This window comes from Staurois parvus, unplaced genomic scaffold (assembly GCF_062004578.1).
Source record: "Staurois parvus isolate SC_StPar_1 unplaced genomic scaffold, SC_StPar_1.0 ptg001258l, whole genome shotgun sequence".
Classification (NCBI taxonomy): domain Eukaryota; kingdom Metazoa; phylum Chordata; class Amphibia; order Anura; family Ranidae; genus Staurois; species Staurois parvus.
This window is the reverse complement of record NW_028319054.1, coordinates 107,186-131,884: the sequence shown is the minus strand read 5'-3', so window position 1 is coordinate 131,884 and position 24,699 is coordinate 107,186. Positions and strand designations below refer to the sequence as shown.

Genomic DNA, 24,699 nt, shown 5'->3' with positions numbered 1-24,699 from the left:
TAATTAAACCCATTAGGTAGACATCTTCCAAGCCAACAGCCTAATGATTGCATTGCAAACCTCCTTTAGCAAAGGCTTTATGGCATATCGTGAAATGGCTTAGTCTGCAGGCAAATTAAAACATTTTAGTCTGGGTTTCTTACCGCAAAACCCAAAATCTGTACAGAATTCAAAAATCCTGATATAATAGGGCTGCATTAATAGAAAGACAATAAAAATACTAAACAATTCAAGACCAAACAAGATTAGGTTATATAGTAAGGAAGGCTCATTAGCCATATTAAATGCCATAAGAGTTCTTTGTGTCCAATGTACAGTGGGACAAAAAAGTATTTAGTCAGCCACCAATTGTGCAAGTTCTCCCACTTAAAAAGATGAGAGAGGCCTGTAATTGGCATCATAGGTAGACCTCAACTATGAGAGACAAAATGAGAAAAAAAATCCAGACAATCACATTGGCTGATTTGGAAAGAATTTATTTGCAAATTATGGTGGAAAATAAGTATTTGGTCAATATCGAAAGTTTATCTCAATACTTTGTTATATATCCTTTGTTGGCAGTGACAGAGGTCAAACGTTTCCTGTAAGTCTTCACAAGGTTGGCACACACTGTTGCTGGTATGTTGGCCCATTCCTCCATGCAGATCTCCTCTAGAGCAGTGATGTTTTGGGGCTGTCGCTGGCTGGGCAACACGGACTTTCAACTCCCTCTAAAGGTTTTCTATGGGGTTGAGATCTGGAGACTGGCTAGGCCACTCCAGGACCTTGAAATGCTTCTTACGAAGCCACTCCTTCGTTGCCCGGGTGGTATGTTTGGGATCATTGTCATGTTGGAAGACCCAGCCACATTTCATCTTCAATGCCCTTGCTGATGGAAGGAGGTTTGCACTCAAAATCTCACGATACATGGCCCCATTCATTCTGTCCTGTACATGGATCAGTCGTCCTGGTCCCTTTGCGGAGAAACCGCCCCAAAGCATGATGTTGCCACCCCATGCTTCACAGTAGGTATGGTGTTCTTTGGATGCAACTCAGAATTCTCTCTCCTCCAAACACGATGAGTTGTGTTTCTACCAAACAGTTCTTATTTGGTTTCATCTGACCATATGACATTCTCCCAATCCTCTTCTGTATCATCCAAATGCTCTCTAGCAAACTTCAGACAGGCCTGGACATGTACTGGCTTAAGCAGGGGGACACGTCTGACACTGCAGGATCTGAGTCCCTGGCGGCGTAGTGTGTTACTGATGGTAGCCTTTGTTATGTTGGTCCCAGCTCTCTGCAGGTCATTCACTAGGTCCCCCCGTGTGGTCCTGGGATTTTTTTCTCACCGTTCTTGTGATCATTTTGACCCCACGGGGTGAGATCTTGCATGGAGCCTCAGATCGAGGGAGATTATCAGTGGTCTTGTATGTCTTCCATTTTCTAATTATTGCTCCCACAGTTGATTTGTTCACACCAAGCTGCTTGCCTATTGCAGATTCAGTCTTCCCAGCCTGGTGCAGATCTACAATTTTGTTTCTAGTGTCCTTTGACAGCTCTTTGGTCTTCACCATAGCGGAGTTTGGAGTGTGACTGTTTGAGGTTGTGGACAGGTGTCTTTTATACTGATAAGTTCAAACAGGTGCCATTGATACAGGTAATGAGTGCAGGACAGAGGAGCCTCTTAAAGAAGAAGGTACAGGTCTGTGAGAGCCAGAAATCTTGCTTGTAGGTGACCAAATACTTACTTTCCACCATAATTTGCAAATAAATTCTTTCCAAATCAGCCAATGTGATTGTCTGGATTTTTTTTCTCATTTTGTCTCTCATAGTTGAGGTCTACCTATGATGCCAATTACAGGCCTCTCTCATCTTTTTAAGTGGGAGAACTTGCACAATTAGTGGCTGACTAAATACTTTTTTGCCCCACTGCACATAAAGTTTTGTCTCTAATCAAACGCGAGTCCACAATAATATCTTATGTATTCAGCTGTAGCACATGATCATATGAAAATATCAATATAAATAGAAAAGTGAATCAGGGAGATGTCTACTGAGCAACCATGAAACTCTTCCACAACCCCAAGTTGCTCCTGATGGTCCTGAAAAGCTGGTTCCAACTACAGTTCAGAAACTACTGATTGTCCATCAAAATGAGGCATCCATGCTGAGAGTCGCTCTGAGGGCCAGTGATTCTACCGGAATACTGAATTGGATTCTGGCTGATTCTAACTTTCTGTAAATATTTTGCATGCACTGTTTTTCCTGCTTTCTTTAAACAATATTTTAAATCTTTAGGCCATACTTCAGAATAAGAACTAAAATAACTCTTGATCATTGAAGACCAGTACCATATTTTAGCCTCTTTTATATCCCTGTCTGGCATAGCAGCATGTATTGCAGACGTTTCCTAAAAGTCAGAATTGCTACAACGGATAATGTGACTGGTGCATGTTTCTGATAAAACGTGGGGGAAGCTATTGTTTGTTTTGTAAAGGGTTGACTGCAGAGGTAGTCAACCCCAGTGTCGATCACTTGCAGTCTGTTGGCACTCAGATTGTTGCCCCCAAGCTGGATAATCTGTGTGTAGGGTGGGGCTGAGTGTCATCGCCACATACTGGTGACAGCAGCAGGATAGTGACTCTGTGTTCATTACAAAGAAGTGACAGGACTGTGATTAGGAAGAGAGGACCAATGGGTGAGCAGGAGGGCTAAGTTCAGGGAGAGGAATTTGATGGCCTTTACTGATAATGTGGATGCTGAAATCACAGATATTAAATGTAGGGATGTCAGCACATAGAAAATCAAGAAGCTATGCAGAGAAATAATGCAAGAAGAAAGTGCCGGGGTCAATAGATTGTTGGGTTTTATAACTGTGAAAGAACAAATGTGGAGAGAGTGAACATCAAAGACATGTATCTGTTAAAGGGAAACCATACCTTTTATCCCTAGATTATTATGTGCCGCAACTAAAGGTCTTATGAGGATATCCCTTGCAGAGTCTGAGCCCCTTTACTATCATTGGGAACACTCTCTCTGGCCAAAGGCATAGTTTAAATTTCCATAAAAATAAGACTGAAGAAAAAAAATATGTGTATATTTCTGAACTGGGAACTGAGATATGTAATGCATAGCCAGAAGCAAATATCATTGAAAATAGAACTCTGGGATGGTGTTGAAATCTGTACAATAGCCATGTGTGGAAAGTTAAGCAAAATTGCTGCTGTGAATTTTATCAAAAGTACACACTTTGTGTAAAACTTGCTGTTTTAGAAAATTTGTAACGTCATTTTTTTACACTGCTTCTTTTTCAATCCCCAAGCTCTGGGAGGCGGTATCTCAGAAGTGTCTTCATTGCTATTTGCTAGACTACATATCCCATCATGTCCTGGCCTTTACAGTCTTGTGTGGGCTAGACCATGGATATGCATGTGTTCTACTTATAAGACTCTGACACCACCCACCCACATAATTGCGTCTTTTTCTTCTACTTTCCATTTTTTGTGTGTGACTACGCTGTACATTACCCCCCATCATTACATGTGGATCTGATGAGATTTTCATAACCTGCATACATGGAGTGAAAAATGTGAAGCCATAGGAGGCGGCACAGACCAGAAGTCTCACAGCCCAACAATCTAACTATGTAGCGCAATGGGAGGATCAAACCATGCAGTCCACCTACTGCAGTTAGCGGTGAAGTACTGACATCACCAATTACTTTACAAAGGACTACAGTAGCAAATGTACAAAAATGGCGGCTTGGGTGAAAGAGGGCATATCAGCCACCTGTCTTGTGCACAGGATATGAGGGATAGAGGGCCCTTCGTGCAATAAAAATTCTGAAATTTTCACTGGCAAGAGGAGTACAATAACAATGTAACAATAACACCAACAATTTATTAAAAGCTATTGATATATATATATACACACACACACATATATATATATATATATATATATATATATATATATATATATACATACACATACATACATACATATACACACACACACACATATATATATATATATATATATATATATACACACATACATACATATACACACACACACACACATATATATATATATATATATATATATATATATATATATACACACATACACATACATACATATACACACACACATATATATACACATATACATACATATATACACACACACATGGCTAAGCGAGGCCTATTTGTTACTGCTCACCTCCACCATCACAGGAATAAGCTCGTTCTCTGTTTCTACCCCCTCACATATGCTATCTCTCCCCAGTGCAGTAGCTCTGAGCTTCATGTTTGAAAGCTCACTCCTGTGATGGAGGAGGTGAACAGTAACAAATACGCTTGTCCTAGCAACGTCCTGGGAGTATTGCAGTCAGGCTTCATGAGGTATGTAAATGGCCTACACCTATAGCAATGGAAAATACTCCGGTGCTACCTACTGTGTAACTTATTTATGGAATAAACGGCAATATAGTTGCTGCAAGCATCAACTTGCATTCCCTCAAACTAATACTAAACTGTAAATAAAGGATGCCACGCTACTAAACCTAAAAATAATTGTAAATACAAAATTCAAACAGTGACATGCGTGAATATGTGCGTCATTCAACACGTGATAAATATCACATCTAATAGCAACCTATAGAAAGGGCACTATTCAGCAGTAGTCAAAGCTGCAGTTTGTTTTTATCTACAGAGGCTACTTATTTGCATAGGCAGTTTTTTGGCAAAGGTGAAAAAAAACCCTTTAAACGCAATTGAAAGTGTAAATTAAACAAAAAAATTACAAACATTTTCTGTAGACATATATTCTTAAAACAATATTAAATCCAAAAGCAAACATTTATTATATTGAAGCTTATCAATTTTTAGATGTGATGGCTGCATTACTTTTCTTTTTTGCTCTCTTTCATTTTCACCTGATGATCTAGCCAGTAAGTCTGTAGTTTAACAGAAAACGTTTCCTTGTAGATGTAGCAGAGAGTTGAGACAAACCAATTACCACTGACAAGGATGCTTACAATGATCAACTTTTGTTTATGTAAAACCTTTATCCCAAAAAGGAACAATAAACTTTAACTGCTTAAAAAGTGTTAGCTGCATTTTGGCTTCAATTTGTTTAGTGTATCTAAATCTACTAGTGCATCTAACACTACCTTTCCCCCTGACTGACAATGCTACTGTCCAATGCTGCTCCATCCAGACTGGAGGCACTCTAATACAGGAGATGTGTTACTGGCCAGATCACCAGGTGAATACAGAGGGGAAAAAAAATGATGCAGCTACCACACAAAGATTGGGAAGCTACAATATATAAAATTTTTGGTTTTGGGTTCCATACCACATTAAAAATAGTAATTGTATTACTTACATTTGATTGACTTTCCATTTGCCCTTCAGATTGACAGGAATGGTCATCCTCCTGGAACTGGCTACAAGTAGCCTTTAACCTCTTGCTTGGAGCAGGCTGTATGTCTGAACTATCAGACTCTTCTTCAGGTTCCATCTCGCTCTGATGTGGCTTTTGCTGGTCACCACCCTCTATAATCTCCTCTGTATCTTCCTGGCTGAGACTGCCCTGGTTGTCTTTTGCATGTTCATTGTTTTCTGATGAAGCAGCTAGATCAATTGGTTCACCGTATTCAGTTTTCTTTAAGAGCTGTCGCTGAGATTTTTTTAAACTTTTCTCATACACCTCCAGCTGACAAAGTATGACCTGAGTATATGCATTAGGATCCTCACCATTTGGACAGAAAGGTATACCCCAGTAGTAATGGACACTACTGTCATTTTGATCCTTTTTGGCAAATTTATAAGCAGAACTTTGACAGGTATGCTTAGAAAGAGCATCCCTATTATTCACAGAGGTATTTCCTATGCTTGACCCCTTCAAACAAACACCGACGTTAGGCAATGAATTTGTGTCTTCTGTGAGTTCCGACTTATTTGAAACAGATATCAATGAAGAAGAATCTAGCGGTGTACTTTCTGAACAATGTAAAGGGAGATCTTCTATTCCTTCTGATAACTTCACACCACTTGGACTTCTGTCCTGAAATAATCTGCAGGGTAAGATTTTATGTGCATATGGAGACTTGACTGGAAAAACAGGACTTAAAGAAGCTTTAGACGGTGACATACAGTCAAAGTCATTACTAATACTCTGAGACAAAGAAGATGCTTTGCAGCTTTCTGTGCATGGTAAAGGATCTTTGCAGTTTGGAGACAAAATGACACTGGAACTTTCCACTATGTCTTGACTTAACCGTTTCAAAAGCACCTTGGGGTTTTGTGGAGAGTCTTGACCTAAAATTTGAGACTGCTGTGACAAATGCTCTTTATGTTGTTCATCTATAGCTATATCGTCTTCACTAGAAGATGCCTCCTTTGTTAGTTCATGAACTGCGACATCTGTTGATTTATCAGGACTTTTACAACTCTGAAAAAAATGTAGACAGCTTATTGTTAAGCAATCAAAAATGTTATCATTGCAGACACAATAACTTTTTGGAAGGGTTTTCAATCCCTGTTTGTGGATGGTAAAAGCAATAAAAATACATATAAAAAAGTGGTTGTATCAGTTGTTTTTTTTTTTTTTTTTACCATAATGCATTCTCTGCATTGAGGCAAAAAACCTTTTAAGAGTAGCTCCCCCTAAATACTCACCTAAGCCCGATCTCGGTTTAACGCTGTGCATGTGTACAGCAGCTCCTCTCCTGGCTCTCACAGGCTTGACTGAGAGCAGAGGGAGCCATTGGATCCAGATGCTGTCAGTCAAACCAGTGAGCAAAGAATGGGGGGCAGGGCAGAGGCTGGTAGTGTATATCTGAAAAGATGCAAACAGCCCAGCCTGGGAGCGAGTCCACACAAGTGGCCATCATAGGAAGCAGCTTCCTATGGTGGGCTCTCAGATGAGTGAGGAGCCAGGAGCACCGGTGGGGGACCCCAAAAAAAGAGGATTGGGGATGCTCTGTGCAAAACCATTGCACAGAGCAGGTAATTATGACATGTTTGTTATTTTAATTTAAAAAAGATGAAGCTTTAATGACACTTTACAGTCAAACTGTAAAAAAATAAAGTCAGCAGCTAAAAAAACTTCCACTAAATCTATGGCTTATTATTATTATTATACAGTATTTATAAAGCGCCAATAGTTCGCTCAGCGCTGTACATTACCAAGGGGGACAGAACAATAACAATACAATACAAAACATGAGGGGATCGAGGGCCCTGCTCTTTCGAGCTTACAATCTAGGAGGGAGGGGATGGTGGCACAGGAGGAGAAAGCTGTGGGGGATGGAGTGGTAGGAGAGTGGAGGAGGTCGGCAAGTTAGCAGGGGGTGGGGTAGGCTTCCCTGAAGAGGTCGGTTTTCAGGGTGCGCCTAAAGGTGAGGAGAGTAGGTGATAATCTGATGGGTTGGGGCAGGGAGTTCCAGAGGATGTGTGACACCCTGGAGAAGTCCTGGAGGTGGGCATGGGAGGAGGAGACCAGGGAACTAGAGAGAAGGAGGTCTTGTGAGGAGCGGAGTGTGCGTGCTGGGCGGTATTTGGATATTAGGTCAGTGATGTAGTTCGGGGCAGTCTGGTGGACAGCTTTGTACGTCAGCGTTAGGATTTTGAATTTGATCCGCAATCAGAAGCCAGTGGAGGGATTGGCAGAGGGGGGTGGTGTAAATGGAGCGGTTGGAAAGGTGAAAGAGTCTGGCAGCCGTGTTCAGGATCGACTGAAGTGGGGATAGCCAGTGGCGAGGCAGGCCAGTAAGGAGGGAGTTGCAGTAATCGAGTCGTGATATGATGAGGGAGTGGATGAGCTGTTTAGTGGTTTCTGGGGTTAGGAACGCGCGGATTTTGGCGATGTTTTGGAGGTGGAGTTTGCATGAGTTTGTTAAAGATTGGTCTTGAGGCTGGAAGGATAGGTTAGAGTCAAGAATGATACCAAGTACTTTGGCCTGCGGGGCGGGTTTGATGGTGGCGTTGTTGGACATGATGGAGAAGTCAATGGGGGGGTGGTGTGCGGGCTGGGGGGGGAAGACAAGAAACTTGGTTTTGGAGAAGTTCAGTTTAAGGAAGTGGAGCGACATCCAGTCTGAGCTTATACTAATAAACACAATTTTGCCACTTGTGGTATTTCAATATCCATTATTGTACTACAGGTTTGGAAAAAGCAAGACTCACAGGCCAATCTACAACTTTATCTACCTCTGAAATGCAGAACCTGAGAGCTGTTCTGTTAAGCTGGCCACACATGGATCAAAATTTGGCTGGTTCAGAAGGAACAGGACGGATTTCAATCCATGTATGGGCACTGTGGACTCTTCTAATCAACTTCTGTTCAACCAGCCTGTTTTTAACATTTCTGCTCAATCAGCGCTGCAGGCTACAGCCAATCAATCAATCAGCTTAAAATGCAGGAAGGTCTAGACTGCTTGGTCATGCTAGGCTGCATTACACTGACAGCAAACATGAGGATCATGGATTAGATTAGAAATGGTTTAAAGACAGCAGGACATGACCTGCTTCATCAGCTGACAGAATGAATCCAAAGATACTTTCTGTTAAATCATTTGCTGGAAAAACAAGCAGTATATTTCTTATCAGTATGAGGACAAATATAATTTTTTTAGTACTGCCCAGAGTCTTGTTTTAAAACCAACTGACCAAAATAATGACATATACAGGTAATATGGTCAATTCCAGGAGAGCAACTTCCATGCTGCTCATTGGAAACCTTCAAAGAAACTACCTATACTAAGGTAAGAAACTAGGGAATGTGCATTCTTTTAAAGTGAAACTTTCAGTGAGAAAATGAAGTCCTGTTAGACCACTTCAGGCTGGCTCATTTTATAGGTATAAGTATATAAACATTAAAAAATAAGTGCCTATACTGTTTAAAATCTAGAAATACACTGTCTCACCCTGCTCTGCACATGCTCATTTGCTCTCTATTTTTGTATACTTTGCCAAAAATGTAGAGGTCAATCTGCTGACAGCCTATAGATTTACTGCTGCTCAGGGGCTCTGGTCTTTAGCAAAATAACAACCTTCAGCAAGGAGAAACAGGATCAATGCTGGAGTCAATTTACAGCACACACTAATTTTGGTAGCATAATTAATGTATGTTCCTTGCTAAAGAACATTTGTTTTATGAAGTTGTTATGGGTAAAGTTCCACAGTTATTAGCATTATTTTTTAATACAGAATGAGGTATCAGGGTTATAACAATTCACAATAATGTCCCTGCCATTCTACAGCATTGTCTAAGAACACTCAGAAAAAAAGGTTCTCTATATTTACATGCAGACTCTCTTCAATGGCTTTTCTCAAAAGCTCATCTTCTTCTTGTCTATGTTTGACATGATTTGCTTGTTCTTGCTGGCTAATTCTTACTGCAAGGGCCAGCTGCTCCTCCTCAGTCATACCTGGAATGAAATGGCAAACACTGCATCAATAATCTGTGATGTGAGTAACTTCTCTGTGAGCACCTACTGGAAAACGTACTTTTACAAACAGATGTTCAATTAAACAGAGCAGCCATAAAACATTTTGTTTGTATCTTAAAGCAAAAATATGAATTGCAGACAGATAAAAATTATGCTTACTGTTTATGCAATTGAGCCATTCATATGTACTTTAGAGCGGTATTAAACCCAAAATCAAAAATGTTATATATTGCAGCTTACCAATCATTAAATGTGGTGGCTGCATTAGTTTTTAGGCTTTTTCCATCTGTATTCACCTGGTGATCTGGCCAGTAACACACCTCCTGTAGATGAAGAACGTTTTGGGTATACAGATGACCCTTTCAAGCACAGCAAGTACAGGATAAACCCGTATATGTCAGTTTCATAACATGTTGACGAGTTACATATACTGTATGTGTGCCAAAGGCAGGTACATGTTCAAATACAGTATTTCTAGGAATTTACTGTTATCTAGTATACATGATCAACCAAACATTAAATCAGACCTTCACTAAATTAACTTTAAATTTGCCCCGGCTCCTTCTCTCACATGTGGTTAAGTTTATTTTTTTAGTATATTGCTTATGCTGCAAAACCTAGGCAAGGATGTCATTCATGCTCCCCAACCCCCTTCTCCCATATTCTCTGTGTGCGATGTGTTGCAGGGCTTTGGGTAGAGCCTTGCAGCATATCTGCACATAAATGGGTTTCCCCATGCATACGCACTGGTTTGAAACTTCCAAAACTGCCACATGCTGGGCATGCCCAGAAATTTCCCTGTGTGCCTGCAAATGTGTGAAAGTACTCTGCCAGGGCCTAAACATTAGGCAAAGCCCTTTCACACATTTGCACACATGCATCAGAAATACAAAAATGGTAGGAGGAGCAGAGTCAACAGAAAAAGGACCAAAGTCCTTCTTTAAAATTAGATAATCGAAAGGTTTCACATTGGTCTACGACTGGCTTATTTCAAAAGTCAGACCAACTATAGATCTATAGAAGCCAAAGGACAGGACAACAGTTTCAGGTGGATAACACCTTTTCTTAACCTCCCTGGAGGTATTCCCGAGTGTAGCTCGGGGTAAAGTTTCAGTACCAAAAGCGGTAACCCCGATCTACACTCGGGCTTACCATGCAGCGCTGCTCCGGCATCTGTTCTTGACTTACCTTGTCCTGCGCTCCCGCAATGTCCCTCCTGCAGTGTCTCCGGCAATGTAATCCGGCGGATGCCGGCATCTGTCATCTAGGTTCCGTCCCCTGCAAGCGTCGGGACGTACGGGGGACGGAACGGCGGGAAATTTGAAAATGACCAAAAGTGACATTCACTCAATACACTAAAATCACATAGTAAAACATTACTGTATCAAACCATTTCACATACATTTTGTCCCTAGTGCTTTGTCCTGTGCCCTGCCTGCATTTGTATCGTTCTTTCTGCCTGGAAACTGAGAAACGTCCATGGCGTCCAAAAAGCATCCCTTTAGGTCAAAATTGGTTTTAGACCAGCTAGAGAACAGCGATAGTAAATTAGAACCACTTGCAGAATTGAGTGATAATGATTCGTGGGGAAATTCGTCATCAGACACTGAAAACGATTTTGCGACTTTGCTCAGTGATGTGCGATCTTGGTGCTATATTTCAAATATCAGTGTTTTTGGTTTGATTATATTATTGAATTAAATTTATTATTATATTATTATTTTTTATGATTATTTATTAAATTATAATTTATGATTTCGAGTTTCAAATTTTATCATACCCGGGATGTTTACTAGACTCTTGTTTGGACAGATTTCAGTGAGTTATTCCTAAAAATTACAGGCCTACAATAAAAAAAACTATATATTTCCATGCAAAAAAATGTACTGCTTTGAGCACAGAAATATGGACATAATCAGACAGCTATGGAGGTTAAGGCCTGTGTAATATAATAAACTAGCCCTCTTTTGTACTGCATTGGTGAGTGCTAGTGAATCATTCCATTCTCTCTTTATGTTTTTCTCAATGCTGATGAAATGTTTAAAGGCTATGTTTACCGTTTGTAAAAATAAATAAATAATTGTTAATATTGTTAATAATAATAAATGCACTTTTTTTGTAGGTAACAAATGTGTATTTTTTTTTACTCTGCAGCCTGAAAAGAACTGCGCCCACAATCAGTAGATCATGGGTGCAATGCCAGGATCTTACAGACTCTTAGTTGTTTGTCTGTACCTCCCGTACGGGCAGACAGTTACTAAAGTCCAGGAAGAATCAATGAACTACAAGACTACTCACCAGCGCCCTCACAGTTCATTGAGAACTACAAGCAGTCTGCTGCAATGGCAGATGGTAGTTGTAGTTCATGCTTTTACAGGAAACGATTAGTGAATGATGCAGCCGTGTGTGCGGAGCCCCACACAGCCACGCTGTTTATGAATTGTGACATTAGGTGTGGGGAGAAGGTCCCCTGCCCAATGTCACAATGGGGGATTAAGGGGGTGGGTGGGCTGTCAATCTTTGGTAATATGTTATACCCTAAATATGCATGTAATATGTTACCAAAGGTGTAATTATCCTTTAAATAAAAATTTTCATTTAAAAATTACATAACTTATCCTAGACCCAGACTGGGTCTACGTTCTCCCCTATGCAATGCAAGCAGATTATGGCTGGTGGGAGGGGCCAGCAGGGTTTTGTACATAGCTTACTCTGCCTCAGTACTCCTCTCAAGAGGCCTCAGCCCTGATGCAAGCAATAGGCTCTTGGGAAGAGATCTGCAAAGGCAAAAATACCTTGATGTGTGGATGTCAGTCCGTTGGAGTGGGCATTCATTGGCAGACAGCTGGTGTATGCAGACCATCCTAGAACACTTCCACATGTGATGCTGACACTCCACAACTGATAGAACTGTAATCCAATGAATGCAGAATTTATTTTGTCATATTTGGCAGGGCAGCCTCTACTCATATACATCAACTGGTACATTGGAAGAGCAGAGCTAATCACCAATGACTACAGGCTGGCAGGAATGGGAGTTTCCACTTAAGGAGTATTTCCCTTCTAGCATAGTACCACAGACAGGGCATCACAAATTCCCAGCATTAGAAGAAGGGGATCAAGTGATACAGAGAGATGAAATGTTTTGGACAGTTTAGTCTCGATTTGTCTCCAGTAAGCAAAAACTAGGTGGCAACTCAATACTTTCTGATGAAAAATTTCCAGTGGTATTCTGGCATTTATTACAAAGTGGTGAAAGGGTTGGGTTGATGCGATGCAACCGCTGATGTGTTATATACTCCATGTAAAAATTTTAGCTGGACCAACTTTTCCTTTGCAGAAATCATAAGTTTAGTGTACTGGGCCTCCACATCTTCCTGTTCTGAGAGGGTAGGTATATCAGGCTTTCACTTTTAGAACAAGGAATAGGTCTTAAGCCAGCCAAAGATGGAACGAAATGTGGCCGGTTCAGCAGAGACCAGACTAATTTAGATTCATCTATGGGCAGGGAGGTTGTACAGAAGTCCATCTCCCTATCAACTTCTGTACAACCAGTCTGTTGGAAATTTGTTTCTTGATTAGAGGTGTTTATCAGTGTATTCTGATGGCAAAGAAGTTTCTGCACTGTCAAAATACGATAGCTCCACGGGAGGGATTCCCTCATTCATTTCATGTGTGTGGATGAGGAAACTGATTCATTTTTTTTTTGTTCAACCCACTGGTTGAACAAATGAAAATGAATCATGTATGCCCTGCCTTATGGCTGTGATAAGTGAGATGAGCATAAAGCAAAGAAAGGGATAAGTGAGGTCAGCAGCTCTCAAAAGGCACTCTAAAGGATACTGAGGAAGCGCAGGTGTTTGGGGAAATTGGGCCCCAATAGCATGCCTAAGTTAGAGATATCTGAGAAATACCAATTAGAGAGGCCATATTCCATTTTCAATTAGTCAAATATGCAGAGTTCATCTGCTAGACTTGCTGCAGCTTTTCATACAGACTGTGAGATGCTTACAGTGTTCAGTGAAATCAAACTAAGCATTTTCAGTATGGGAAGGCAGCCTGTACATCTGTGCAAAACCAAAAGGTATCCTAGAGTCCTAAAACAGCAAGATGGAATAAGGGAGCAGGGCCCCACCATTTGACATTAAGTAGTTTCCTTCCTGTAGGACCTTCCAAATAACCAGCTTTTTGTATGCACAGAGTAATATACCACTCCCACATGATTCATATCAGCATTCACACAAGCTACTACTGATCTCAACAATGATGGGCACAATTCCATGTTCTCTGAAAAGTGAAACAGTACACAGAAAGTTTTATTAAATCAACCAATCAACTTGAATTGAGAACAAAGTTGACTGTTTTGAGTCATCCTAACAAAAGAGAAATTGCAATAGTAATTAAAAAACACCTTACAACATTTTTCTATGCCAGCTTCCAAAATACTTACGTGCAATTTTTCGTTTAGCTGACAGAGTTTTCCGATGAAGTGGTTTCTTTTTCTGTGAAATACCCTCTTCCTCCAGCTCCTAAACAAAAAAAAAAAAGAAATCTTACAATGTTATAAAAGCCTACAAGAGAAAAGGCTATTATTTACTAAGGTCTTTGTCAGGTATAGAAAATAGCATTAAAATAAAATAACAGTCAGGTAAAATAATATTTAAATGTCACTATGTTTCCATGGTAACCGTATCAATTGCATAGTAACAGAACATAATAAAGTCAGAAAAAAAAGCACACAAAATGGAAATGCCATTGTACTGAATGTGAAGGGAAGATAGTAATATTTCAGGATATAAACCATTGCAATCCTACTTGCATCTAAATGTTTTTGGACATTAGCTCCATCACAGTACAGTTGTATACATAAAAGCTGCACAACCCCTTTTACCATACATCTTGCATGTGCACAATTATTTGTGTGGCCATGAGTAGACAGTTGTCAAAGGCAATTCCCAGCAAAATTAGAGATGCTTTCCACCGAGTGCTTATAGCTTGTTCTATTGGAACCCTTCAATGATTTCATTACCTAGTCTTCAAGCCTAGACTCCTAGCCTCATGGTTGTGTTGCAGTTCCATTAATCTCCACATCGGCATGTGACTGAGCCACTCTGGCTGCAACTTTGGGTTTAGGCAGGGGGCAGTAAAAACTGTAAATCAGCCTGTCTTTATTGTTCCTTTGCCATCTGTGTTAATTAAGCAAGTTTGTGAGAAAGGTAATAGATCTACAGGCAGGATCAATAGGAGATGAAACCATGCAACAGGGGGCTCACAAAAAAAAAAAAAAAAACTGCTAGTGACACACTGCATCATATATGTCATTTTGCTTATAGTTGCACTTTAAAAGATAAGTTCATATAAAAAAAATTAATAAATAATAATAATAAATGCCCATTTTTATGCATGTAAAAAATGTGCATTTACAATTTTTTTTTTGGAGCCTGGAAAACATTGCACCAGCAATTAGCAGATCATTCGTGCCATGCAGGACTCCTGCAGACTGTCAGTGTATGCTGTACAGGCAGGCAGTCACAGTCTGACAGGAAGACTCAATGAACTACCACAGCTCTCAACAGTGCCGTGGTAGTTCATTGAGAACTACAAGTCGACAGCCACAAAGGCTGTTATTTATTCACGGAACTCTGTGAACCAATGACGCGGCCATGTGGGCAAAGCCTCACAAGGCCATGCTGTTTTCAAGAACTAGTATGGGGCACTTCTCCCCGTACTACTGTCACATGGAGGGGGAAGAATCGGGCAGCGGCGGGAACATGTTCCCAAAGGTGAAGTTATCCTTTATAGTTCAAGTCACCTGATTTTTTAAAATGTTGTTAATGACAAAAATGTGTTATTGCAACAAAAATTTGAAGCTAGTTCCCAAAAGATATGTAAGGTCTCCACAGCACTGACTGAAAAGAAAGGGTCACCACATAATCAAAAATGAATGAGACCAGGGCCATTGCTAGTTTCAAAATTTTAGCTTCTAATACTTAAAAGGAAAAGCATTGTGTAGCAAGATAAATAGTTTATTTCAGGTACTTATATAACTCAGCGATTTACATATACAGTGGGGCAAAAAAGTATTTAGTCAGCCACCAATTGTGCAAGTTCTCCCACTTAAAAAGATGAGAGAGGCCTGTAATTGGCATCATAGGTAGACCTCAACTATGAGAGACAAAATGTGAAAAAAGATCCAGACAATCACATTGGCTGATTTGGAAAGAATTTATTTGCAAATTATGGTGGAAAATAAGTATTTGGTCACCTACAAACAAGCAAGATTTCTGGCTCTCACAGACCTGTACCTTCTTCTTTAAGAGGTTCCTCTGTCCTGCACTCATTACCTGTATCAATGGCACCTGTTTGAATTTGTTATCAGTATAAAAGACACCTGTCCACAACCTCAAACAGTCACACTCCAAACTCCACTATGGTGAAGACCAAAGAGCTGTCGAAGGACACCAGCAACAAAATTGTAGATCTGCACCAGGCTGGGAAGACTGAATCTGCAATAGGCAAGCAGCTTGGTGTGAACAAATCAACTGTGGAAGCAATAATTAGAAAATGGAAGACATACAAGACCACTGATAATCTCCCTCAATCTGGGGCTCCACGCAAGATCTCACCCCGTGGGGTCAAAATGATCACAAGAACGGTGAGCAAAAATCCCAGGACCACACGGGATGACCTAGTGAATGACCTGCAGGGAGCTGGGACCAACGTAACAAAGGCTACCATCAGTAACACACTATGCCGCCAGGGACTCAGATCCTGCAGTGCCAGACGTGTCCCCCTGCTTAAGCCAGTACATGTCTGGGCCCATCTGAAGTTTGCTAGAGAGCATTTGGATGATCCAGAAGAGGATTGGGAGAATGTCATATGGTCAGATGAAACCAAAATAGAACTGTTTGGTAGAAACACAACTTGTCGTGTTTGAAGGAGAGAGAATGCTGAGTTGCATCCAAAGAACACCATACCTACTGTGAAGCAACTACGGTGGCAACATCATGCTTTGGGGCGGTTTCTCCGCAAAGGGACCAGGACGACTGATCCATGTACAGGACAGAATGAATGGGGCCATGTATCGTGAGATTTTGAGTGCAAACCTCCTTCCATCAGCAAGGGCATTGAAGATGAAACGTGGCTGGGTCTTCCAGCATGACAATGATCCCAAACATACCGCCCGGGCAACGATGGAGCGGCTTCGTAAGAAGCATTTCAAGGTCCTGGAGTGGCCTAGCCAGTCTCCAGATCTCAACCCCATAGAAAACCTTTGGAGGGAGTTGAAAGTCCGTGTTGCCCAGCAACAGCCCCAAAACATCACTGCTCTAGAAGAGATCTGCATGGAGGAATGGGCCAACATACCAGCAACAGTGTGTGCCAACCTTGTGAAGACTTACAGGAAACGTTTGACCTCTGTCATTGCCAACAAAGGATATATAACAAAGTATTGACCAAATACTTATTTTCCACCATAATTTGCAAATAAATTCTTTCCAAATCAGCCAATGTGATTGTCTGGATCTTTTTTCACATTTTGTCTCTCATAGTTGAGGTCTACCTATGATGCCAATTACAGGCCTCTCTCATCTTTTTAAGTGGGAGAACTTGCACAATTGGTGGCTGACTAAATACTTTTTTGCCCCACTGTATATTGTACATTCACATCAGTTATCCACATTGCTTATGTATTAATATGTGTTGTGATGTTTATTTTTTGTAACCTGGAATTGGCTAGTAAACATAGACTACATTCACCAGCCACTTTATTAGGTACACCTTGCTAGTACCGGGTTGGACCCCCTTTTGCCTTCAGAACTGCCTTAATTCTTCATGGCACAGATTCAACAAGGTGTTGGAAACATTCCTCAGAGATTTTGGTCCATATTGATATGAGTTACTGTTGCCTTTCTATCATCTCAAACCAGTCTACCCTTTCTCCTCTGACCTCAACGAGGCATTTTTGTCCACACAACTGCGGCACACTGGATATTTTCTCTTTTTCGGACCATTCTCTGTAAACCCTGGAGATAGTTATGCGTGCAAATTCCAGTAGATCAGCAGTTTTTGAAATACTCAGAACAGCCTGTATGGCACCAAAAACCATGCCATGTTCAAAGTAGCTTAAATCTCCTTTCTTCCCCGTTGTGATGCTTGGCTTGAACTTCAGCAAGTCGTCTTCACCACGTCTAGATGCTTAAATGTATTGAGTTGCTGCCAAGTGATTGGCTGATTAGCAATTTGTGTTACCAAGCAATTGAACAGGTGTATCTAATAAAGAGGCCGGTGAGTGTAAATTTACAAATAATATTCACCAACCACCACAGACCCAAAATAGACCATTAGGCCTCTTGCACATGGTAGTACAGCGTGCAGAGCCTGCATAATGACATTCCCTGGACCTTCTGCCGCCATGTGCCCCTGCCCATTGAGATGTACTATACTATTTGCATTTGGAGCATACATCAGTGTGAGTGCTTTGCACAACCCCCTTCACAGGACTGCGTACAACCACCTCTAATGCATCCCAATTGGCAGCGGTAGCGGGTCCCGGGAATTTTATTTTGCAGGCTCTGCATGCTGTATGACTCCTGTCTGGCCATGTGAATGAAGCTTTAAGGATTTCCAGGAAAAATTACAAATCCACATAATCATAATAGCACCGATGCGTCCCATGTTTTTTCCAGAGAGTGCCTAGTGAGATCTGTTATTGCTATGTAATCATAAAATACAATGGTTTTCCATGGAAACTACTTGAAACTTAATATAAGCAAAAGCAAGACAATGCTCCTGCTGCCCACAGGAGAGTTTTGCAAAATGAGACAACTCCACATTACAATTTTTCTTATGAACATCCATATCACTTCAAACTTCAAATGATCTTTTCACTGCAAAGTGTGAAAGGATGAAAAAAAAGATCATGTTGATCTAAAATTGCACCGTTGAATTCAGAAGTAATAATGTAACATTCTTTTGCTTCCGCTGTGTGATGAGACACCTAGATAACAGGTGGGAAGCCTCACTTTCGTCATTGACTGCATGCACTGCTAGTAATGTGGAGTCATGTAAGAGATTACTGAGCTTCAAAGAAGGCAAATTGCTGGTGCCCGCTTAGCTGGTGCCTCTGGGACTGAAGATGCCAATTTATTTGCGGTGTCGCGAGGTACAGTATCAAAAGGTTGTGACGGCATATAAAATTTCTGGGAAAACGTTATTTGATAGGCATAAGCATGGTTTACATGGTCAACTGACTGAAAGAGATAAAAAAAACTGCTGCAAAAAAGTCTTCCAAAACCAGTTGTCCACAAAAACTGCAGAGGGAACTCCATAAGCAAAACATTCATGGGTGAGCTGCAATTGCCAAACCACTAGTGACTGATAGTAATACTCAGAATAGGAGAGAGTGGTGCAAAACCCATAAATCGTGGACTATCAATCAATGGAAGCCTCTAATATGGGCCAATGAATCAAACTTCACACTGTTTCCAACCACCGGATTTGTTTGTGTGTGGCGACCACCATACTAAGCTTACGACCAGGACTGTCTTGTACCAATGGTAAAGCATGGTGGAGGCTCAATCATTGTTTGGGCAGCCATATCTTGGTATTCTGCAGGTCCCAGCATCACCTTGACAGGTAGAGTCACTGCCAGCAACTATGTACACCCCATGGTGCAGGCATTGTTTCCTGAAGACAGTGTCATTTACCAAGACAATAATGTTCCGATTCACACAACTGGTGTTGTCTAATCATGGTTTGAAGTCTTGCACCTTTCCTGTGTGCTGCAGTCGCCTGATCTCAATATCATAGAGCCACTATGGTCAATTTTTCTGCCCAGGGCTGGATTTACATCTCAGGAGCCTATAGGCCTAGAATTCTGAAGCGCCCTCCATCCCCTTCCCAAAAAAAAACAGTAAGACAGACTTATTTTCTTGATAAAATATTTTTATATGTGTTTAGGAGAATGCTGCAGACTGTGATGTATAGGGGAACACTGCAGACTGTGATGTATAGGGGAACACTGCAGACTGTGATGTATAGGGGAACACTGCACACTGTGATGTATAGGGCAAGGGGGACCTCTATGGACCCTGAACTCTGATGTAAGGGGAACTCAGAAGGGGGACACTGTGGATGTGATGTAAAGGGGAACTCTGATGTAGGGGGTCTCTGATCACCAGAGCTCCCCGTACACAAAAGTCTCCAGAGCTCACCTTACATCAGAGTCCTCAGAGTTCTCCTTTACATCAAAATTTGCAGAGTTCCCCCTTACAGTACAAGGAGGACCTCTATGTACCCTGAACTCTGATGTAAGGGAAACTCATATGTAAGGGGTACACTGCGGACTGTGATGTAAAGGGGAACTCTGATGTAAGGTGGTCTCTGGTCAACAAAGCCCCCCCCGACATCACAGTCACCAGCGTTCCCCTTTACATCAGGGTCCGCAGTTTTCCCTCGCATTGTGGAGGAGGAGCTTTGGTGACTACAGCCCCCCTCACATCTCTGTGGAGGGGGTGATGTTGCATTGTGTATACAGTGACCTGTTCAGTGTGATCCACCCTCCCCTCCTATCTCTTCTGTGTGCAGAGACTCCACCACTCTGATAACTGGCAGGTACTCACTGCCTATGCCCTCTCCACTCTGCCTAGAGATCCTGAGTGTCTCTGCTCACTTCCCTCCCTTAGTACCTACTGGAGAGGGGATGGCTCAGTTCAAAGTGTCTGCAGCCAGACTGAGCCTGTCATACCTGTACCAGACGGCAAGCCGGCACGTTCACCTCCATGGCCACCACACCACCTCATGAGTCTCGCCCAATCACTGCAAACCTCTATTTCCCAATAGAGCCGCTTGATCAGCTGCTGGAGACCAGGAGCTGGAGGACGTAGGGGGTGGAATCTGTGTGTTGCAAGTTATGTCCATTACCTGCCCCGCCTGGCAGCATCTGTTTTGGTGCCATCTAAACTAAGTTTACTGCAAGCAGCACAGCTGTCCGTGACAGACCTTCACTTCCGGGACTCCTCGGAATAGCTGTCAAAAAAAAAAACTTATACAGACAAGTGCCCCTCTAGGAAGGGTGCCTGTAGGCACATGCCTACAGTGCCTCTTGGGAAATCCAGCCCTCTGTGAGAACTGGAACGATTTTTGCATGAAGAATGGTATCAGATTCCGTTATCCACCATCCAAGACTTATATTTGTCAATTCCCAGAAGAATTCAGGCCATCTTGGAAACCATATTAGGTACAGTTTTGTTCTTTACTTCCTGGTATTTTCATACTTTTGTCCAATATATATATATATATATATATATATATATATATATATAAAAACACGCACACACGCACACATTAGAAAATAGGAAAGCAAGGGGACTGGCAGGATCACCAGTTATTTCAAACAAAGGAAGCAATACAAAGCAGAGGATACATTTTCATGCAAGTGCTTGGTACGGCTGACATATCAAGAATGGGAAATGTGGTAACATACAGTACTTATCAAGCCCTCAATGACCTTTATACCCCTGTACCTTGTATGTAATTACAACACACTCTAAAAGCTCAGTTTCAGTCTGTTTTCAGCACCTGCTGTTTGTTTCAATTAGAAGCACAAGGGGGGATTTAACACTGTGTTGGCACCTACAGTATGTGTACAGAGGGCACTGCTCTTTTCTGCTATGAATGTGCTCAGTTGGCAACCCAGCACTCTGAGGGTCTATTCACACCATGACTAGACTGGGCAGATATTCCAGTGCAGTTCCACCAAAATGTCTCTTACCTGGCTGGTTCACGCCACCATGTTGTAGAGGTGTGCACTGAAAAAAGGTACACCATGCAGTACTTTTTTCCAGCACTGTGCAAGGCAACCTTCCTCCTGACACCATACAGTGGCCAATAGAATTTAATGAAATGTCATTGTGTTTCATTATTATAATATTTGTTAAATAAAAGTGAACCGTGTGATATGCCACAGTCAGCACTGCAGTGATTTCACCATCCCACCACACACCAGCCTTCGTGTTAGAACACAGCTGCTGATGTGAATAGACCTGATCGCAATGCCACTGACAGCTGTCAATCAATACATACAATTTGGAGCCGGTAGGGCAGGCTTTGGATCACCTTATCAATGTGACAGCTCATGGCAAGGAGTTAAGAATACGTAAATACTTCAATTAATAGAGACAAGCTAACAGACGGAATTTTAGTATGGATTTCAATGTTAAAACTTCAGATCATCGTCTACTGGTTTTATCAATTAGGTCTTGTTTTCAATAACCATTTCATACAGTTTAAACTTTTTGTTTTCATTACAGAAAAAATGCCTGAACAATTGGCACTAAATTGAAAGCATGGACTAATATGAACATCTAAATGTTCTGTTCTGTCATTCAACAGTTTTACTGTGCCACTCTGTCAGTTAAGTGTCAATGAGAAGATGTATTCATTTACACGGGGGGGGGGGTTGAAATAAAGGGATGACAGGTATGCATCCCCTCTCTGTGTGGTCCGAAGTCCTTTAAGAGAAGCAGCAGGGGTTAACACGGCAGAAGGCTGATAAAGAGAAAGTGGAGAGGAGTTTTGGAGAAAAAGTTTATGGACATGCATGTGTGTGGAGTTTTGGAAAACCTTCCTGCTGGCTGGGCTCTGTTGTGCCTCTGTGCTCTGGACTTTGCTATATTGGAGTGACAGAAGTGGACGCAAGCCAATTTTTGTGCTATTTTGGACTATTAAAGCAGTATTAAACCAAAAGCAAACATTATGTTGCAGCTTACCAATTCTTAGATGTGATAGCTGTATGGGTTTCCTTTTTTAGGCTTTCTTCTATTTTTATCTGGTGATCCAGCCAGCAAGTCTGTGGTTTTTTCAAAAGCACAAGCTCTCCAGTAGAATATATCAGTTTATATGGATGAGACAGACCATTTGCCTACTGGGCACTTTTACCCTCTTCCTGCCCAGGCCAATTTTCAGCTATCAGAGCTGTTGGACTTTGAATGACAATTGCTCAGTCATGCAACCCTGTATCCATATGAAATTTTTATAATTTTTTTCACACAAATAGAGATTTTTTTTTTTTTTTTGCACTATAAATGAAAAAACAGCAAAAGTTTTTCTTTGTTTTGATTATAAAATTTTTATAATCCTCCACTGATGTGCAGCACTGATAGGCAACACTGATGGGCTGCACTGATGAGGCAGAACTGGTGGGAATTGATGAGGCTCTGACTGGCGGCACTGATGGGCGCTTTGGGGCTGCACTGATAATCAGTGCCCTGATTATCAGTGCAGATGTCCTCTGTGAAACGTGCCGGTTATCGGCAGTACATACAAGGTGCTGCCGATAATCAGCAACTGTATTTACTTTGTGATCTGCTGTGATTGGACACAGCTGCTCACGTGGTAAAAGGCTGCTGTGATTGATCTTTTACCTTGTCATGTGATCAGCTGTGTCCAAAGGACACAGCGATCACAGACAGCACCAGGTGCATGCCGCTGGGGGCATGTTCTGGTAGGACATCATATGACACCCTCCCAGAACTGGAAAACTGCGCTGTAGCCGTCATTCAGCTATAGCCCAGTTGTCAAGTAGTTAACACTGGCAGTAGTGCTTAGAATTATCTGCTTTTATTTATTCATGTAAAATCTTAAAGTGGAATTCCACTCACTCTGTAAAAAAATAAAGGTCAGCAGCTACAAAAACTGTAACTGCTGACTTTTAAAAAACAGCCACCCACCTGTCCCACGATCCTGCGTTGCCCCCGCTGCAGCCCGTTTCACCAGCCATCCTGTTGCCCACTGCTTATGCGTGAGTAGCGCTGCGCTTCCTGAATGGCCCCGTTGTCTTCTAAGACCTGTCATCACGCATCCCACAAGACTTCCAGGAGGGAGGGTAGGAGGACAACTTCTGTTTCCGATTGCCTAGGCGATCGCAGCGGAAGTGGGAGCGGGTACCTGTCAAACTCGGGTACCTGTTCCCCCCCCCCCCCCCCAAAAGGTGCCAATCCTTAATGGGGAGCAAGGGACCAATCTTTAAAGCGGAGCTTCCCCTTTTGGGTGCAACTCTGCTTTAATCTCAAACTGATTATAATGTGTGAGCTGGAGTTTATCTTCAATTTGTTATTGTATTTAAATCTGCTAATACATTTAACACCCCACCCCTTCCCAGACTGAAAATGCTGCTGTGCTTCCTATACTCACTGAATCGGAAAGTTGTCTCACTAATACAGGAGGTGTGGTACTGGTCAGATCACTAGGTGAAAACAGAGGGGGGAAAAAACCAAAAAAAGAAAACTAATGCAGCAAACACATTGAAGGATTGGTAAACTGCAATATATTACATTTTTGTTTTTGGGTTTAATGCTGTCTAAACTTGACATTTGAGTTTGCCTTTAACGGTTATGGACCGTTTGCTGCAGCAAAGCTCTTTTTGTTAATAAAAACCTATTTTGTTTGGAAAAGCCTGTCCCTTGAAATCACACTGACCCCAAAGATCAAAGTATGTAAACATGCATGCTTGTACTGAAGTCAGACATCTAGTAATTTTGGTGTAGACCTGAAATGGTAGCCCTCATACTTCTTTAAAAACAAAGTCACTTTGTTATATAATGAAAGTGAATTTTAGAGACAACTGCCAAGATTATTAAATGTCACTTTTATGAAAAAGAACTAATAAATAAAATGTGCGAGAAAAAAAAAGGCAATTCAAGGTCTGCAGTGAAAAACATAACCGTGGCGCCATCTACAGGCAGAAAGAAAGCTTACTTTTTTCCCAACAGATTGTCTGATATTATAATTCTAGTAAGCCTCTCACCACTGCTCGAGCGTCTCATTTTTTAAATGGCACAGCTGACTTCCTGTGTTTATCATTTAATGAATAAGGAATTTAATAATTGCTCTTGCAGACCATTAAAATGCAAACACTGCTTCCAGACTACATGCATATTCTGCCTTGAAGCTCCCAAGTGTTCCTTTAACACATTTCATATGCTTAGCAGTTTCCCTGTTCTCCTATATCAACCTAAGTCCTAAAGGATTCCTGCTATAAACGGAATAAACTTTAAAATTCTGCAAATTCTTAATCATCTGTGTCAGTGGAAATGCAATAGCTGTTTAAAGTGATACACTTGGCTGGCCAGGGTTTCCCACTCAACTCAAGGAACCAAAACGTGCATGGAGTAGAAATCGTTCCTGAAAGTTGTTAACAGTGTGGACTGATCCTTGTACATGAAGCCAGAGAAAAAAAGAAATCCCGAGCTCATCCT

At 41.4% G+C, this 24,699-nt stretch overlaps 1 protein-coding gene across 7 annotated transcripts in view; it reads right to left on the bottom strand.

The window, feature by feature from the left end:
- UIMC1 (ubiquitin interaction motif containing 1) overlaps window positions 1-24,699 on the bottom strand; it is a 152,428-nt gene that overhangs the window by 100,804 nt on the left and 26,925 nt on the right. For all 7 annotated transcript variants that reach the window (XR_016308014.1, XM_089660657.1, XM_089660656.1 and 4 more), the window contains exons 3-5: window positions 13,893-13,971; window positions 9,297-9,421; window positions 5,374-6,441 (exon numbers count right to left, since the gene is read on the bottom strand). Coding sequence is in view for 6 of the 7 variants with exons in the window: in XM_089660657.1 (XP_089516783.1) it covers window positions 5,374-6,441; window positions 9,297-9,421; window positions 13,893-13,971 (1,272 nt within the window). In the remaining variant the exon portion in view is untranslated. The remainder of the gene's footprint in view (window positions 1-5,373; window positions 6,442-9,296; window positions 9,422-13,892; window positions 13,972-24,699) is intronic.